At 51.9% G+C, this 19,202-nt stretch overlaps 1 protein-coding gene across 4 annotated transcripts in view; it reads right to left on the reverse strand.

Moving 5' to 3' along the window:
* TXNDC16 (thioredoxin domain containing 16) overlaps positions 1-19,158 on the reverse strand; it is a 38,557-nt gene extending 19,399 nt beyond the window's left edge. For 3 of the 4 annotated variants that reach the window (XR_004240726.1, XM_032111736.1, XM_032111738.1), the window contains exons 1-14: positions 19,075-19,158; positions 18,588-18,852; positions 13,411-13,614; positions 12,364-12,446; positions 11,548-11,621; positions 10,697-10,771; positions 10,260-10,381; positions 9,672-9,762; positions 7,535-7,691; positions 6,298-6,464; positions 5,917-5,977; positions 4,310-4,448; positions 3,455-3,601; positions 2,931-2,990 (exon numbers count right to left, since the gene is read on the reverse strand). Coding sequence is in view for 3 of the 4 variants with exons in the window: in XM_032111736.1 (XP_031967627.1) it covers positions 2,931-2,990; positions 3,455-3,601; positions 4,310-4,448; positions 5,917-5,977; positions 6,298-6,464; positions 7,535-7,691; positions 9,672-9,762; positions 10,260-10,381; positions 10,697-10,771; positions 11,548-11,621; positions 12,364-12,446; positions 13,411-13,579 (1,345 nt within the window). In the remaining variant the exon portion in view is untranslated. Of the gene's footprint in view, positions 1-2,930; positions 2,991-3,454; positions 3,602-4,309; positions 4,449-5,916; positions 5,978-6,297; positions 6,465-7,534; positions 7,692-9,671; positions 9,763-10,259; positions 10,382-10,696; positions 10,772-11,547; positions 11,622-12,363; positions 12,447-13,410; positions 13,615-14,671; positions 14,801-18,587; positions 18,853-19,074 lie in introns of all 4 variants that reach the window. The other variant, XM_032111737.1, reaches the window with a different exon arrangement.
* Between the last annotated feature and the right edge of the window lie 44 nt (positions 19,159-19,202).

Genomic DNA, 19,202 nt, shown 5'->3' on the forward strand with positions numbered 1-19,202 from the left:
GGAAAACATCACACAATGAACCCCTAAATCCTCACTTCAGAGTCAGGCTCCGTGGATATCCATTGCCAAATCATGCAGCTGATTTTCCTGCTTTTGAGCTACAACTGCACCCCCTGCCTTTGTAAGTCCCTGGTCAAGAAGACTTCACAAGCACAGAGGAGAGAGGCAGAACCATTTTTCATCACAACACATTGCTCTTCTTAGATATTAAATTCCTCTCTCCTTTGCCAAGAAGGCCAATGACACATCTAAGAAATGCTCAGCACTGTCTCACCTTCACATCCTCTGCTCTTAACCCTGCTTCCAAAAATTCCTGTCTTGCAAAAGCAATCCAGAGGTGCAGCATTGAGCCCCGATGGGACTGGGATTGGGACATTCTTGCTCCAAGAGTAGAAAATGTGCTCAGTTCAGCAAGGCAGAGATGCTCCTCTTTGTCTCCTGCTAAACTGGATCTCTCAACAAAGGGAAAACACTTGAGGGCTGTAAACTTCACTTGGTGAGGATCTGCTGAGCATCTGGTACAGGATGACTCACAGGGTCATTCCAGTCTGCAGCCTCCTCCTTTCCCGTGTTTGATCACACATGGCCTATTCTCAGTGCCATTTTGCACAAAGAATTGGCATCAGGAGCAGGACCTCGTTCTGCAATTCAAAATGTGCCTCCAGCACGGGTGATTCACTCCTCAGACAGCTGCTCGTGGCTTCCCAGCCCTTGAGGAAGGAAGCTCCACCCACCCCGGAGCAGGCAGGAATACCAGAGCTTCTGGGGAACTGAGAGTACCCCAGGCCATACCCCACATCTTATTCTCAGTCCTGCACAGCTCAAGGTCTTCCTGATCCAGCCATCACTGAGAGCCCGGGGAACAGCATCCTCTGAGGTTTTCCAGCTCCTCTGGTAGCTGGTTCTCCCAGTTCCCTGAGGCTCCCTCAGCAGCAGAGAAAAAGGATCTCGAGATCCACCAATGCAGCTGTTCTGTGTCTGCTCCGAAGTCACGGCAGAGGAACCAGACTGGAGTCATTCCATAGGGTCACATCTGGCCTGGGAGTCTCTGGAGGGACCCCAGTGATCACAGAGGAAAGGCCCTGACCCCAGTGAGCTCATATCTCTGTTGAGAATCTGTCTGTGGCTGCTTCCCTGCACTGAGATTGCTATCAAGTGATTCAAAACACACATGGTGAAATCCTGGCTGTGCAGAACCCGCCAAGGATTGGCCACTGGCTTGGGAAGAGGCCAGGTTTTACCCACAGACTCTCCTGTGTCGCTCCTTCAGCTGCTCTGGCTGCTGGGGAAGTCCAAAAGAAACCCCAAACCACCAACAACCCCAATATCTCTAACAACAACAACAATAACAACAACAACCTCTCCTGTCCCTTCCTGTTTATTCCTGGGATTTCAGTCCAGACCAAAGCTGCTGGTGACTTTCCCTTCATGCATACCATGAATGCAGAGCTGCTTTCCTCCAGCCCACAGCACTGTCTGCAGCATTCCCAGGAGAGCTTCTTGTAAGCAACTCCCACTGCAGCTGCTTCCCAGAAAACTCTGGGGAACTCTGCACACTCCAGACGTGTCCCCACTGCTGAGTCCTGCTGGCACTGTGTTCCAGCACCAGGAAAAATGAGCCTGGATGGAGAAGAAAAACCAAGGGAAGGCACCTGCCACCTCCAGAGGTGCTGGAATAGCTCTTGCCCAGATCCATGTGACTTCCCCGCTGTGCTGCAGTGGGATGAAGCCACCTCAGTGTCCCCTGCAGCCAAGGGGAGAAAAAGGCACCTCTGGAAGAGATTCAGCCCATGTAAGAACCCACCTCCCTCCACAAACCAGAGTGGGGGGGGGTTGAAGGCCTGGATGTGGGGCTTACACTGCACACACTCTCCTGAAGGATCCCTCCCTCCTGCCTTTGTTCCTAGATTCCCTGATGTGCTGGCTCCAAGTGTTGCTGCTTGTTCACCATCACTGTGTTATTTATGGAGTTCTCTGGCCACCTGTGAGAATTCCCACATAACTGAGCCAGTCTCCAGGCCCTGGAGCTACCATCACTGTAAATTCTCCCTCTGACATCTGACATTGGATCTGGGCCTGCCTACACCTGTCTGTCCTGCTTTCCTCCAAAGCCAGGGATAATCACAGCTCCTTTTTCCAGGAGAGCTGAGGTGCCACCCAGCACATTGATGTGTTGGGCATCTCCTGGGCCCGGGCAGGATGGGGCCCTGAGGGGCACAAACAGGACCCTTTTTCATGTTCCAGGCCACAGTTCCTGCTGTTTGCTGCTCTGTGTTACCCACTAAGGCCCTTCCCAAATTCTCCCTCATGCAGTCACTGTGCCCACCAACATCCCATAATGGGACCACAGAGTGGTTTGGATTGGAAAGGGCAGGGACACCTTCCACTAACCCAGGTTGCTCCAAGCCCCATCCAACCTGGCCTTGAACACTTTCAGGGATGGGACATCTGGAATCATAAAATCATGGAATTGTTTAGGTTGGAAAAGCCCACTCAGATCACTGAGACCAATGGTTCCCCCAGCACTGCCAAGGCCACCACTGAGCCATGTCCCCAAGTGCCACATCCACATGGCTCTAAAATCCCTCCAGGGATGGGGACTCCACCACTGCCCTGGGCAGCTGTGCCAGGGCTGGACAACCCTTTCCATGAAGAAATTTCCCCTAATATCCAATTTAAACCTCCTCTGGTGCAACTCGAGGCCATTTCCTCCTGTCCTGTTGCTTGTTCCCTGGGAGCAGAGACTCTGTGAAGATCTCTAAATAAGACACAAAGGAGTGCTCCTAAACAACCTGGTGTGGATATGACTTCCTTAGGAGTTTGAGGGGGAAAATGAGTGTATTCCAGGGGAGGGAGTGAGGTACCATCCATGTCCTGGCTCCTACTGCCAGTAGGAGCAGGTGAAAGCCCTGAAGCCTGGGGTTCCTTACCCTTCAGGTGAGCGGCCACCTCGGAGTAGGAGCGCAGCACTGCCAGGGACACGGCTTCCCCTGAAACACAGGAGAGGGGAAACACAGCTCTGAGGGACAGCCAGGGGACAGCCAGCCCCACCCTGCTCCCTGACAATGTCACACCATCAATCTCTGCATCCTGAGGTGCTCCAAGCTCTGTAAGATTTGAAATAAGGAAGGAAAATTTAACTTTATGCTTCAGCACACAGCAACCAGGTTGTCTAGACCATCCCATGAGTTCACACTGTATTAATTTCCCCTCTTGTCCCACTTTTTTTCCCTGTAAAATGAAGGTTAAAAATCTCTACATATCAGATCTATACCTGCTATTATCAGTCAATGAGAAGAACTGATTTAACCTGATCGTTATTAGTGTCCACGGGGCAGGATGTGGCATGGATTTATGCTCAAAACTTGCCTCCAGGATCTCTCCAGGATCATGGAAAGCATGGAGAGCATCCCAAGGTTAGAGAAGGGACAGTCAGGCCACGTTTCATACTCACAGCTGGCATAAAACAGCACCACTGTCGGGGCAGCCTCCGAGAGGGAAGAGTGGAAGTTCTCCTCTGTCAGGACAAGGACCTGCTCCAGGGGCAGCTCTCTCTTCTTGTCCCTGGAAACTGCTTCCACCACCTGGTCATCCTGAATATCTGCAAGGGACCCACAGGTGTGCCCAGGGCCTAGGGAACTGCAGCCCCCTGGGCCACCCCAGCACATCCAGAACCTCTCAGCAGAGACATGGGGTAAGTGACTGCCTTGTACAGGGAGAGGAGGCACAGCCACACAGACAAACCCCCCAAAATGCCCTAATCCCACCTCCCACCAGCTCTGCCCCTGGATTAGAACACTACTCTTCAAGCTCCTCTAGGATCCTGCCCCTCTTTTTTAAAGAAACACCCTCAAATTTGCACGGAGAACAAATGCATTTTCAGTTATGCATCGCAGGGACCAGAGTTTTCTCCCTGAAGGAGGCAAGACTGGATCTGCTCTTACAAAAACGTCTCTCAAACCTTTCCAAAGGGATGGATGATTCTGAGGCTCTTCAGATGCTTGTAGAGGACAGTGCTGGGTGCACTTTATCCCCCCACACCTTTGGAGCTGGTGCAACCAAGCACATCCCTGTCCCTCACACAGCAACTGTTCCTCTAACAGCTCTGATTTTTCTCCCAGGTGTTTCCCCTAAAAATGAGACCTGTGTGTCATGTTCCAGTGTTCTCAGGGAATGAAAGAGCCCCTTTGTGGCCACCATGAGGTGACTGTGATGCTTTGTAAGGGTTCTCCAATGCTTTGCCACGTGTCTGATGCTGATTGCACCTTCTGGCTGACGACAATCAGCTTTTCACTGATTAACTGCACACCTTGATTGTTACTCTCTTTCTCATCCTCATCCTCCTCCTCCTCCTCATCCTCCTGGATTTGTTTGACCTTGCTCTTATCTTCCACCAGGGTTATAACTTCATCGGTGTCTTCCAAGACCAGGTATTGGATTGGCATTCCCTAAGGAAAACAATAAATCAGTGGGGCATCCCCCTCTGCTTATTCTGTCTGCACACCAAACTCAAGGCTGATGGGGCACTGATCTCCCAACTCCTTGTTTTTGGGATATGTCACAGATCCCCAGAGCTGCCAAACAGGGGAATGTCTAGGTTATGTTTCTTTGGGCCAACTTCTCCTGTGTGTGAGTTTTTCTCACTCCAGGCTGGTGGAGTGAAAAAACGTGGCTATGAGGGATCCTGTGGTGAAAGTGAACACCAGCCCCATCTCCCAGCAACTTAACACAGATCCAGCACTGCAGGAAAAATCCCAGTGGCCAAGCAGGGAAGGAGAGCAGGAAGGAGGTACAGGGGCCACTTGGATGTCCCCTCATTAGAGGGGTCAGGCTGGGTCCAAGGAGCCCATCACAGCCTGGGAAACCAGCACAAAAAATCCTTTATCTCATAGAGCTCAGCCAGGAGAAATGTTCCCAAGGGCACAGGGACTACCAACCCATGGAAGGAAGAAAAAGCAACATGGATTTCTCAGAAATGAGACTGTCAGCTTAAAACTTTCTCTCCAGTGTTGGCACCAGCTCAGACAAAGGCACTGGAGAGAAAATGGGAAGTTCATCAGGAGCTGAGAGAAATGACAAAGTGTTGGCACCTCCCACGGGCTCCCAGAGCCACCCAACGTGCACATCTCTCAGCAGGCCATGGGAAGCCCTGAGGGGACACTCAGGTCTGATCCTGCACCTCTGCAATCACAAGTGTGACAGTTCAGGTAATCTGGGCCATCTTGTGTTCGCTGGCATCTGCCAGCACCCAATTCCAGCCTGCCTCACAAGCTGGGTCAGGTCCCTCCAGAGTTTAACTCATCCTGATCAACCTCATTTTACTCACACCCTGCCCTTTTCCCAGCTCACTGCCAGAGGCACTGGGTTACATCAGCTCAGCACAGACCTTTGGTTGTTTGCTCTTCCTTTCACACTCAGTCCCTTTCCCATCTTTTGATGCTTTTCCTAAGGCCTTTAGAAGTCTAAATCTTTGGGGAATTTGCACTTGGATGTAGTTCACAACCTTGTGTTGCCTTAAGGTGTAGTGGAGATGTCACTCTATGTTTTGAACCCAAAATGAACTCACAGTTTTCTCTTTCCCAGCATGCACAATGGCTCTGCAGCACCCAAATCATGGAATCATGGAAGGAAAATTAAAGATCATCCCATCCCACCCCCTGCCATGGGCAGGGACACTTTCCACTATCCCAGGTTGCTCCAAGCCCCATCCAACCTGACCTTGGACACTTCCAGGGATGAGAAATCCACAGATTCTCTGGATAACCTGTTGCACACACATGTGCAACTTGGGAAAAACACTTCCCCTCGAGCTTGAGGGAATAACACCAGAGATGAGCAACACCCCACCACCCCTCCAGAGCATCATGGCCAGGCAGGGCAGTAAGAGCTGTCCAATAAAGAAATCCAGCATCCAACCTCATCTGGCGTCTTGAGGGCGATGTTTGAGCGGTGCAGAACGTTCAGATCTACGAGGTCCCTTCCAAAACACAAAGTGAACATTAGATGGTCACACGGAAGGTCACCCCTCCTCTTCCTGCCCTAATTCCACCAGTGCTAAGCTTCCTTTCCAAAATCTCTCTTAGTCTGAATATTTTTCCACCCCTAAGCCAGCAACACTTCCAAACTAATCTGATTCTGGACAAATCCTTAAATGTGACCCCCTGTCACAGGATACAGCCTGGTTTTACTGCCTCCCATCCAACTGTAAGCCCACTGACTGTCATCTGGTGCTGGGGTAAGTGGGCTCAGAAACCCCCCAAAAAGCAAGGAGAACCCCAAAACACCTGAGAGAAATACCTGGATAAAAGGGCAACTCCTGCTTTCCCCAAGAGCTGCCAGGCCACAAACTCTGCTGTCCTCCTGTCAGCCTCGTAGGTCTCTTTCTGGCTCAGGATGAACACCAGGGGCAGCCCGAGCTGCAAGTGAACAGTGGAGACCTTCTCGGGGTCCTCAGCAACCTCTGTCTGGAGAACACCCAGGGTTATGCTGCAGCACAGCTCCACAAGTTGGAGTTACCTCAGCTCTTCCCCAGTCACAGAAATCCTCAGGAGAAAACTTCCAACCCCAATTCTAAAACCTCCACGGAAGCAGAACGCAGACAAACCCAGTTAAACTGTTCCAACATGTCATCACTTTCCCTGGGCTTTATTTCGCGTGGGGTTTTTTGTGGCTTAGCAACTCCAGATGTCAAATCTCCACTCATCTTTATTTACCTGGCATCCATTCCCTGGGGCAGTTTGAAAATCCCAGCCACAACATGCAAGAGCTGGAATCCTTCCCTTCCTGCCTTGGACGTGCTGCTTCATGACAGCACGGAAGAGGTGCTTGATGCAGTGCCTTCCCTCCATTGGCCTCACCCAGGAAAATGGCTGAAAGAGGCACTTCCCAGCTCATCTGCTCATCCTTTTGGATGGGCAGGGATCACCAGTGGGAACAGGAGGCTGCTGAAGCTCTCTGCCCCGTGGAAGGGGGAAATAGGAGGGAACCTCCTGTTCCTTGGGATCACCAAGGCGTGAAGGACTGATATCGAATTCCAGAGGGTGCTGAGCCCCCTGCAGGGAGCCTACAGGAGCAGCTGAGGACTTTAGGGTTGTCTAGTTTGGAGAAAAGGAGGCTGAGGGATGACCTCATTGCTCTCCACAGCTTCCTGAGGGGATGTGGAGAGGGAAACTCTGATATCTCAGCGAATCCAGGGATAGAAGACGTAGAAATGGTTCAGAGCTGCATCAGGGGAGGTTTAGACAGAACATCAGGAAGGTTTCTTTACCAAGAGCATGATCAAACACTGGAACAAGCTTCATATCGAGGTGGTCAGTCCTTAAGAGTCATTTGGAAAATGCCCTCAATAACTTATTTAAGTTTTGGCCAGCCCTGAACTGGTGAGGCAGTTGCACCACATGATTCCTGTTCCTCGACCCACCCTGGAAGGGGCAGATTCCTACACTCAGCCTCTCTCTCTGCTCTCACCTTCCTCCTCCTCACATCTCTCCCCAGCTGCCCTCCCACCCCAGCAGCTCCTCCTTCCCAGTCCTACCACCAAAGGAGCCCCCATGAGCTTGAGGTGCCTGTGGATGTTGAGCAGGGTCAGGGGCTGTCCCAGGGCTGTCCTCCTGCAGGGCTGGGCTGGGTCTGTGGCCAGCTGGCAGTGGCAGAACAAGAGCCAGGCAGACGAGACATCAGGGTCATCATGGCTGTGAGAGAGGAAACAAAACCCACCCTGAGCAGGGTTCAAAGTGCCCTGACAGAAGGACCAGGTTTGCTGACGTGTTTCACAGATGATCCTCAAGTTCAGGGTTTGGCAGGGTTGTGGAATGGGCTGGAAGAGCTGGGGGTGCTCACCTGGAGAGGAGAAGGCTCCAGGGAGAGCTCAGAGCCCCTTGCAGGGCCTAAAGGGGCTCCAGGAGAGCTGGAGAGGGACTGGGGACAAGGGGTGGAGGGACAGGACACAGGGAATGGCTTCCCAGTGCCAGAGGGCAGGGATGGATGGGAGATTGGGAAGGAATTCTTCCCTGTGAGGGTGCTGAGGCTCTGGCACAGGCTGCCCAGAGAAGCTGTGGCTGCCCCTGGATCCCTGGCAGTGTCCAAGGCCAGGCTGGACAGCGCTTGGAGCAACCTGGGATAGTGGAAGGTGTCCCTGGTTGGTTGTGACACCATCACTGCTGTTGGTCTATGGGTAACTTTGGGAAGTCACTTCCCTTTTCCAATGCCCCCATTCCCTACCCCTAAAACAGGGATCACCTTCTATGGACAGGGATTTAAGAGCTCTCCACGGAAGAGCAAAGTGCAGTATTAAGACCTCAAATCCTGCTGGCCCGGTTGGCTGGGAGCTGCTCCTGTTGGAGAAGCTCCCACCATTTCAGCAGCTCGGGAGGCGGCGGCGCTGCTTTGAGGAGAATTGAGCCAATTCCTGTGCAATGACAGCCGTGCCACCTAGTGGGAGCCACAGCACACTTCCCGATATCCTGCAGGGACGGGATGGCACCTCGGGAAGGGCCACCCTGGTGCCTGCCCTGGTGTCACCCGTGACAAAATCCCAGGTAAATCATTATGGAGTTACTAATGTTGGAAAAGCCCTCCAAGATCATCGAGTCCAGCTGTTCCCCCAGCACTGCCAAGGCCATCACTAACCCATGTCTCCAAGTGCCACATCCACATGTTTTTTGATCACTTCCAGGGAGGGAGACTCCACCATTGCCCTGGGCAGGCTGTTCTGACACATGGCAACCCTTTCCATGAAGAAATTTTCCCTAATATCCAATTTAAACCTTTCCTGGCCCAACTTGAGGCCATTCCCTCTCCTCCTGTCCCTGTTCCCGGGCAGCAGAGCCCGACCCACCCCGGCTGCCCCCTCCTGTCAGGGACTTGTGCAGAGCCACAAGGTCCCCCCTGAGCCTCCTTTGCTCCAGCCTGAGCCCCTTTCCCAGCTCCCTCAGCCACTCCTGGGGCTCCAGACCTTTCCCCAGCTCCATTCCCTTCTCTGGAAAATCTCCAGCCCCTCAGTGTCTTGTCATGAGGGGCCAAGAACTGACCCCAGGATTTAAGGTGTGGCCTCAGCAGTCTCCAGCACAGGGGACAGTCACTGCCTGGGCCTGTGGCCACATCATTGCTGGTACAAACCAGGTGCCACCGGATTTCCTGGCCACCTGGGCACACTGCTGGCTGAGGAAGCAACACCTCGTGATGTTCCCACCTTCCTCCCTCATTTTCCTGCCTGCAGGAGGTCACAGCAGCAGCAAGTCACATGGAAGGATCTGCATTCTAAAGCTCCTCCTGTGTGGGAAGGGGATGACCAGTGAAGCCATGGGATGGGAATTCCCAAATCCATCAGCAGTGCTACAGTTCTTGCCCTTGGACATCACAGCACAAGGTGGGAGCGCTTTAAGATTTAACATCAACTCTCCTGAAAACCCATGGCTGAGGTTTGATCCATCAGCCATGGAAAGGAGACAGAGGGCCCTTCTGTGAAATCCCACCCAATACAGCCACGAACAGCAAGGCTACTCCAAGGCCAGGAACACAACCAGCAGCTTTTGGAAAACAAATCTAACTCTCCACCCTTGACACAACATCCTAACGCCATCCCACAGCTGATTTGGGAATCTGAGACACCAGGAGTGAGGCAAACAGTGCAGGGAAGCAGCTCTCCGTGGTGGGGGTGTGTCTGGACATACCTGGTGGCTTTCAGCAGCGCTGCCTCAGTTGTCAGGACAAACTGGTGGGTGGTCCCATAAACAAACGCTGCCTCCATCACAGCCCTGTGCTCTGGAAAGAGAAAGGCAAGCTGGACTCAGCTCCTCATCTCCTGTTCCATCCTTCCCAGGTGTCAATAGGAATTCCCAGGCTTTCACAAACTCAGGACAATGTCACTGAGTCTGTCTGAAGACAAACTGTGAAGGGAAGTGAGCAGCTGGAGCTGGGTCCTGTTCCTGACCCCAGCAAACAGGTGCTGTGTGAGAATCCATTCCACTGCAGAGCCAGAGATCTGCCTAGGGATTTATTTATTTTTTTAAGACAGCAACCACTGGCTTGCTTTCCCTCTCCAAGTCCATCTCTCAAGGCTTATGCTCCCAGCAAAACTTTTCTGGTGCAACTGATCCCTTTGGAAACAAAGCAAGTCATGTGGAAGCATAGATCTTGTGGCTGGGTGGCCCTTTCAGGTTTTCATTTGCAGGATTTTGGGTCAGAAACTCAGCTCCTGGGTATTTTACTAAAAAAAGGCTGGGGGAAGAGAGCAAAGATGGAAAGCTGAGTGTCCATACCTGCTGTCCCAGTAGCTGGTACGTAGGCAAAGACCATGTTGGACTTCCCTTTCAACACGTTTTCAACGTTCTCAAGGTCTGCCAGTGTTTCGACATATTTAACTTCATTAAAGAGCAGGGCACTGAGGAGGCAGAAAAAACCCCATTAGCAACTGGTTGAAGAGTCAATTTGCAGCCACACAACCACGATGGGAAAAAGAGGGTAAAATTCCAGCTTCTTGCTGTCAGATTGAAGATTCACAGCCAACTGGACGTGCCTGGGTGTGTGCTGGTGAGTTGTCTCAAGGGAAAAGATTTAACAGGGTCAAACCATAATGAAGAGAGAAGCAAAGCCAAACCTGCTTGGCTGAGAGCAGCCTCTGGAATACCTGGGGCTGGCAAAAAGTGGGAATAGAAAGGAAAAGGATTTCAGAGAGTGGGATGTGGTCTGGACTTACAACAAAACGTTGGCGACAACAGAGTTCACGTCGAACAGGGCATCGGTGGGGAACTCTCGGATCAGCCGGTTTCCTCTGGGGAGGGAAGAGAGAGTCACCAAAGGAACTGAGAGAGATTCACTGCATGGATCATACCTGGAAAAGGGAGCCAAGGCAGGCACAGAAGGATAGGGAGGACGATGGAGGAACGGCAGAACACTGCTTGAGATGCCTTTGATCCGAGGTGGGAATTGCTCAAGCCCAGGTACCATTGGTTGAGCAGGTTCCTGCTGCACTTGGGGACACGGTGGCCTTGGCAGTGCTGGGGGAATGGTTGGACTTGATGATCTTAAAGATCCTTGGAATGGTTGGACTCGATGATCTTAAAGGTCTTTTCCAACCTTAAATTATTCCATGATTATCAGTACAACAGTCAATGAGAACTGAGCTAACATGTGGAAAAGCTTCCAGGTGACAACCCTTGGAGAGACCAGGAGCTGAACCTTCCCACCCAGGCCAGAGCAGTTAACCCCACCAACAGGGAGAGCACCAAAAAGTGTTTCTTTCTAGGACTAGACCCAAAATCTTGTGGTCTCGGGTGGAAGGCAACAGAGACAGGAAAACACTGATGGCCAATTTCTCCCGTGGTTTCATTCCACAGCTCATCCCTCTGCTGCTCCAAGGAACGTGGGACAGGATGGGAGGTTTCACACTGAGGACAAAGCATCTCCTTTGCCTGTGTTGGAATTTTGGGGGCACCTTTTGCTAAACTATGCAGGTCCCAGCTGTTCTCATGGATCCTCTCACTCCTCCACAAACATCTCTGACTGTGACAGTGTTTCCTTCAAACAGTGCCCAGAAACACCCCTCACCTGAACAGGAAAGCTTTCCTCAATGCATTTTCTTTTCCACAATATCTTGAAGCATCCTCTTTGGGACAATTCACCTAGAAAGAAAATACATGTAATTATAGATTCAACCCCACAATGACTACACACACCCCCCACAGCTTTCTTCCATTCAGGAGTGTAAATCCAGCTTTTCCAAACCTTCAGGGAGGGAAAATACACCAAAATGGAGACCAGAGATGGAGAGTGGAGTTTGTACTTCAGTTCTCCAGCTCAGCCTGCTGATTTGGCTCAGATGGGATGAAAAGCCCCCATGAGCTGCCCAGCATACTCAAAATGACAGATCAGTGCTTGCTTACTGAGAGTGGCCTGTAGCTGGAGGAAACGAAATAAATCCAAATATAAAGATACAAGCACTGCTTAGAGTCTAATTACACTTGCCTGAATTTGTAACTCCCTCAAGTGAATCTGCATAAAATTTCAGCTAAAAACTCCTTTGTATGAAATATTTATTGAACTGAGCTGAAAAGAAGTGAACCAACCTCATCCATCATGGAACATGGACACTGGAACAGGCTGCCCAGAGAAGTTGTGGATTTTCCATCCCTGAAAGTGTTCCAGGCCAGGTTGGACGGGGCTTGGAGCAACCTGGGCTAGCGGAAGGTGCCCCTGCCCGTGGCAGGGGGGTGGAAAGAGATGAGCTTTAAGGTCCTCTTGAACCAGAACTGCTCTGTGATTGCACGATTCTATGAAAAATCTGTGCTCATCCCCTCCCTGCTCATCTCCTCTCAACTCCTCCTTACTCCAGCCCATCCAGCAGCATCCCTGAGCCCCACTGACCTTCACCACGGAAATGCCGTAGTCCTGGAGGGCCTCAGCTGAGCTCTCAATCTGCTCCAAGAAGGGCTGGGCACCAGGAGAAACTGAAACACACACAAAAAAAAATCCTCTGAAAGTCCTAGGGGTCAGGATCATCCTCCTGCCACACACACAGAGATGTGGGAGATGTGCCTCAGCCCACACCAATGTCTTTGGGGAACCACACCCAGGGATCACGAAGAACAAAAGCAAGGCCAAGGATCTCCTCCTAATCCATGACAGCCTTTGGTTCTCCCTCATGGAAGGGACCCCCCTTTTTTTAGCAGGTATTATGGAAGAGAAAGCCAGCCCTTTGAGGGAACAATTCCTTAGGAAATTGGATTTCTCCTCCAGAAAATAATCCAGAAAATGAATGAAGATGTTTGGGGGACCATGCCTGAGGACACAGCCAGGAAAGAACCCATCCCAAGGGTCTCTGCCTGCCAGGAGCACTTGGAACTGTGCAAACGCAGCGCTTGACCAGCTCTTCAAAACCCTTTTGGGTTTAAAAATCTCAAGAATTGCCTCTTCATTGAGGAGGGCCACAAGTTGATTAGAGGCATGAAGCAGCTCTGCTAGAGGAAAGGCTGAGAGAATTGGAAAATAGAAGGCTCCGGGGTGAACTAACTGCAGCCTTCCAGTGCCTGAAGGAGCCGACGAGAAAGATGAAGGACTCTTTACAAGGGATGGAGGGACAGGACACAGGGAATGGCTTCCCACTGCCAGAGGGCAGGGATAGGTGGGAGATTGGGAAGGAATTCCTAGATGGGAAAGTGGTAAGGGGCTGAGATAGAATTCCCAGAAAAGCTGTGGCTGTCCCTGGATCCCTGGCAGTGTCCAAGGCCAGGTTGGACGGGGTTTGGAGCAACCTGGGATAGGGGAAGGTGTCCCTGCCCATGGCAGGGGTGGAACAGGATGGGCTTTAATGTCCTCTCCAACCCAAACCATTCCATGATTCTGTGATTGTTCCACTCCCACCCAAGCCTTGCTGAGCCCCCAGGCTGATGTAAACTCCCATTAAACACGTACCACTGGGGGTGAAAAAAGCCAGGGATGCTTTCCCAGCTTCCAAGCCACTGAAATAGTGCTGGGGGCTCAGCTCCTGCTGCAGGCCCACGCTCCCACTCCTTGGGATGGAGGAGGCACAGAAGAGCAGGAAAACAAAGGAAGAAACCCATCTGTCCTTTTGGGCTGACATGGCTGTTCCCAGCTACAGGCACAGGAGAGTCACAACTGGGGGAAAAATAATAAAAAAATAAATATATAATACATAAACACAAACAAACACATATAAGAGTGTTTCTCTGTTTTAGTATCCGTTACATGACTACAATTTCCAGCTGTGGAAATTATTATTAATACAACACAAACATCTTGAGGAAATGATGAATTAGTCACTCAATCCACAGGTGACTCAGACAACTGCAAAGAGGACAGCAGAGGCCACTCTCTGAGTGGCACCTTCGAGTGCACAGACCCTCAGGGCTTTCAGCTTAGGGCTTGCTTTTCTTCCCTCCTTTTTATTTCTTTTGAGTCAAACAAAAATTCCATGCACAGGCAGCGCAGCAGTGACAGCATCATCCACAAACCCCCGCCCAAACTGTCTCGATTCCTGCCAAAAAGCTCTGAGGATGCCAACAGAATTTATGTGGCCCTGAAAGGTGTTTGCAAAGGGATGGGACATGTTGAGGTTGCCAAAAATCAAAGGGCCACTTGAGATTCAAACAGGAGACCTCCTGTTCCGGTGCAAAATAGAAATGTGCATCTTCTGACACTTGTTTCTGGTCAGAGTGAGGAAGAATTTTGCAGGTATATTTATAAAGATTTGGTAGCTGAAGCCCTCAGCATGAGGATGTGGTGCTGGTGCTTCAGGAACACATGTTCCAAATTATTTTTTTTATAGAATAACTGATTTCTCTCTTATATTTATAAGGATTTATGTAACTTAAATGGATGCTATTTTTATATATACTGCTGGGTTCTTCTCTGTGATCAGACGTTCTATACAATTTAACCTTTAAAGGATTAATTTAAAAGTTCAGATTACCTTGGACCTAAAATATGTGTAGCAATAAGTCAGACAAGAATTCTGTAAAATCTCTTCTGCTCCTGGCTACTGATTTTGCCACTTCTCAGTAGCCACCTTGACTTCCCCAGAGAATACATATAGTAAGTGTGAATTTTCCTGAACAGATTGATTTTGATGGGAAGTCTCTAGGGTGCCTCTAGGACAGAACAAGACGATCTTTAAAGTCCCTCCCAGCCCAAACCCATCTGGGATTCCGCTCACTTCACGCCGTGGCAGACGATGTGAGGAGGTTAAAGAGCCCTAAGGATGAGAAGCCACCTTCTTCCCACTCCATTCCTTCCCAGCCTGCTCCTCAGGGATTGGTCTCTGCTGCTGGAGCGTGGCTGCTCCCTGCTCAACAAAGGGACAAAGCTGGAACTGAATCCATGCAGAATTTGCATCATGAGCTGCAGCTGCTTCCCTCAACAAACACCCCTGTGTCCATGGGCTGTCATTCCCTCCAACACCCTGCCAGAGGATGTCAGCTCACCACGGCTGCCCTGGGATCAACCCAAGCTCAAACACTCCAAAAAACAAGCAGGGAAAGACCCTCTGCCATGCTCCAGGAGTGAGGAGTTACTGACAGCCAGGCACACTCAGCCTTCACAGGCTCCTTCTCCCAGAGCTGAGGGGTTTGGATCAGGCCTGAAGGCACAACAGAGGTGGAAACACATGAATTTTTTTCTTTTCATCTCAAAATCTCCAGTTGTCTCCTTTCCAGCTTTGGGCAGTGTCAGGCATTTCTGGTCCCATGCCCTCCCATCTGTTCCCCTGGCTTACAGAGGGGACAGGGATCAGGCTGGGGGTGGGGGGGATGTTTATTAAATGACAGACTTGGCTACGGCAGGATGGAAAAATAAACACAATCCTGGCATGTGGGAACGAGCCCAGGCCAAATGGGAGAGCTTACTGTCAAGGAAGGAAGAGGAGCAGCCTCCAAGGACTCATGGATGTCACAGGATTATACCTGGAGGAGAGGGTCAGCAGTTTAAAACATAACTCCAGCCGCCAAGGAGAGCTCAGAGCCCCTTGCAGGGCCTAAAGGGGCTCCAGGAGAGCTGGAGAGGGACTGGGGACAAAGGATGGAGGGACAGGACACAGGGAATGGCTTCCCAGTGCCAGAAGGCAGGGATGGATGGGAGATTGAGAACTGGGAATTGTTCCCTGGGAGGGTGGGGAGGCCCTGGCACAGGGTGCCCAGAGAAGCTGTGGCTGCCCCTGGATCCCTGGCAGTGCCCAAGGCCAGGTTGGATGGGGCTTGGAGCAGCCTGGGATAGTGGGAGGTGTCTCTGCCCATGGCAGGGGTGGAATGAGATGGGATTTAAGGTCCCTTCCAACCCAAACCGTTCTGGGATTCTGTGAAAAACGTGTGCTCACCCTCTCCCTACTCATGTCCTCTCACCTCCTCATCACTCCACCTTCCCAGCAGCTTCCCTCTGTTCCTCATCAATCCAGACCTGAATATTCAGCTTTTAGGCCATTTCCTCTGTCACCTCTTCCCCATCAATGGAAAATTAACACCCTAGGGCTGGAAACAGCCACAACCCTGTGCCACTGACACCTGCAGGATTGCCAGAGATGTGTGAAAATACCACGGATGTGTGAACCAGCTCTGTGTCACTGCTGGGAAATCTTAAGCCCATGGACAAGGGACAGCCTAGCACAGCACTGACGGATGCCAGGCCTGGCTCATGTTTCCACTGTCATAATTCCAAGACAGAGCCAGGCAAGGTGGTTAAGGTCACTGTAGGTGACCTGAAGTGAAACCAATTCCACCAGAGACACCCAGCACAAACTCTTGTGGGGGTATAAATTGCTTGTGCCACATCAGTTTTGCTTGGGAACCCCACAGTGGAATCCAGGGGCTGGGATCACCTCTGATCCCAGCTGCTTTCCCTGACACTTTTCCTCACACAGATCCCAGCTGCCAAGATTTATCACTGAGGAAGCTGAGCTTCCTCAAAGGAGGATATCGTGGGGTGGGATTTAAGAGTCACAAGACAAGGATGAACTGCTGTCCTAGTGGAATTATGGACTGCACAGCCAGCTGGTACCATCTCCATCATCCACAGGCTTCCCTGAACTCAGGAGAAACACCATCAGCCCGGATTTTAATGCCAGTGATATAAAATCTACACTTTACATCTTGTCCAAATATCCTCACAGAATCCCTGAATGATTTGGGTTGGATGGGACCTTAAAACTGATCTGGTTCCACCCCTGCCATGGGCAGGGACACCTTCCACTGTCCCAGGTTGCTCCAAGCCCCGTCCAACCTGGCCTTGGACACTTCCAGGGATCCAGGGGCAGCCCCAGCTTCTCTGGGAATCCTGTGCCAGGGCCTCCCCAGAAATACACTGCACTGCTGCTCTGAGTTCATTTGATCCCATTCCATCATCTCCCAGCCCTCAGCTGGTAAGTTTCAACTCCTAAACCCCGAGTATTTAGGATGTTCCTAAATGGAGTCACTTCAAGCTCTCCTGTGCTGACAGACCCAGATAGGTCTCTCTTTGCAGCAGGACACTCACCCCACACCCAGCTGGCACAGATTTTTGGCAGGATTCTCGCCTGCCTTCCACGCCCTTCTGGCAGCACTTAACCAGTGAGCTGCTCTCCCAAATTTCCTGGCGGGAAGGACATGAACCAGACCCCAAATCCATTGGAGCTGACTCAATCCCTTAGCTACAGCAGGGTGGACAGGCTGAAGCTCTCTCTCCAATTCAAATGGATGTCCCAGCACAAATATCCCTCCTGCTGCTGCTCCAAAACACAAGGCAGAGCAGAACACTGATGTTCTCCCTGCGTTTTTGTCTGTGCAAACAAGTTTCCTTTAGGTGATCCAGAAAAATGACAGAATTTCTCAGGTTGGAAAAGACCTCTAAGATCATTGAGTCCAAGCATTCCCCAAGGGGAAATGGCTTCCCACTGCCAGAGGGCAGGGATGGATGGGATATTGGGATTGAATGCGAGAGTGGGGAGGCCCTGGCACAGGGTGCCCAGAGAAGCTGTGGCTGCCCCTGGATCCCTGGCAGTGTCCAAGGCCAGGCTGGACGGGGCTTGGAGCAGCCTGGGACAGTGGAAGGTGTCCCTGCCCATGGCAGGGGTGGAACCAGATCAGTTTTAAGGTCCCTTCCAACCCAACCCATGATTCCTTCCCTGGAATTGTATTACTTTTCCTACTTTTCACTACACACTTCCCCTCCCTGCTCCAGACTTTTCCTACACAGCCGACAAATTAATTATCACAAACCCATGATAATTGTCACAGGTTCATTAGCACTACCCAATTTGCTGGCACAGAGCTCAACCCAACTCCTTTCAAATTTTCCAAAGGTAAGTTCTTGGGCACAAGTGATTTGAGTAGGGTGGAAAAGCTGCAATTCCCCAGCGTTTGGAGCTGGAATAACAGTGAGATGCTTATCCAGAACTTTGGAATGAGCCTGCAATTATGGGACTGAAGTAACTACCAGCCCCTTCCACCCACTCCATCTCCCTACTGCCTACAGGGGCAGCTGTGGGAGCACCTTGAAGCACAGGGATCCTTCTCTGGGAGACATCCAAGTGCATCCTAGCCTGCTGCCCAGTGTGCTTTGCCTGGATTTTTGCAGTGATGCTCCCATGCTGCCCCTTATCCTGCCACTTCCAGAAGAGCTTCACTTTCATTTTCACTTCCAGGTCCAACTTCCCAGCAGTTGGGTCTCACTTGCTATCCAAGGCTGCAGGAGGGACATGCTGCAGCCTTTCCCTCTGCCCACACTCAGGAGAGGAGGGCTTTGATTCCCATGGACAGCACACAGCCTGCAGCACGGAACCATGGAATCTTATAGGTTGGAAAAAACCTCTACGACCAACGATTCCAACCATTCCCCCAGCACTGCCAAGCCCATCACTAACCCACGTCCCCACGTGCCCGTGGTTCGTGAACACTTCCAAGGATGGTGAATCCACCACTTCCCTGACAGCATCACCACCTGCTGGAATCACCACCTGCTGAATTCCACCACTTCCCCGGTGGAAGCAGCATCACCCACTGCTGCTGCCCCGCTGCCCCGTTCCGTCTGTCCTTGGGGACCCCGAAATCCCTGGAAAACAGCCGGCATTGGACGCAAGCTCCGGTCGGCTTAGGGCTGTCACTTACCCGGTGTTCCGAGCGTTAATGCCGATGTCCTCATCCCTCCTCCGCGATGCTAGGCCAGCATCCCGCCCCGGGCTGTCGCTCTGGCCGGTGGCTTGGCTGCACGGCTGGAACACCCGGGATGCCCAAACCAGCGCTGGTGGGTCTGTGCCAGCCCGGCGATGGGACCCCTGAGCCGAGCGAGGCCTCTCGGTATCCTCCAGCCGGAGCCGAAACCTCTTCGCAGCGCGGGTCCCTGAGATGTCCCTGAAAACACGGGGATGGCCGCCTGCATGGAACAGACGGTCTGTGAGCGGCACCCGGGCATCCCCACACCGCCACGGACCCAACCTGCAGCGGGCATGGTCCCGCACCCCGACTCTGCCTGCGGCGGTGCCCAGATCCCCGCGGCTCTTCCGGGGGGCCCCTCAGCGCTCCCCTCATCCCTTCGCCCCTCCCTCATCCTTCTCATCTCCTTCTCCTCTCTCATCCCTCTCCGTCCCCCTCTCACCCCTCGCCGCCTCTCAGGGAAGGAGGAAGTGATGGAGAGCGGGCGGCGTCGCCAACCCAAGAAGCAAAGCGGCGGCGCGGCGGGGGCGTCGCGCGGGTGATTGACAGGCGGCGCCGGCCAGTGGGAGC

Source organism: Corvus moneduloides, chromosome 6 (genome assembly GCF_009650955.1).
Source record: "Corvus moneduloides isolate bCorMon1 chromosome 6, bCorMon1.pri, whole genome shotgun sequence".
In the NCBI taxonomy this organism is placed as follows: Eukaryota; Metazoa; Chordata; class Aves; order Passeriformes; family Corvidae; genus Corvus; species Corvus moneduloides.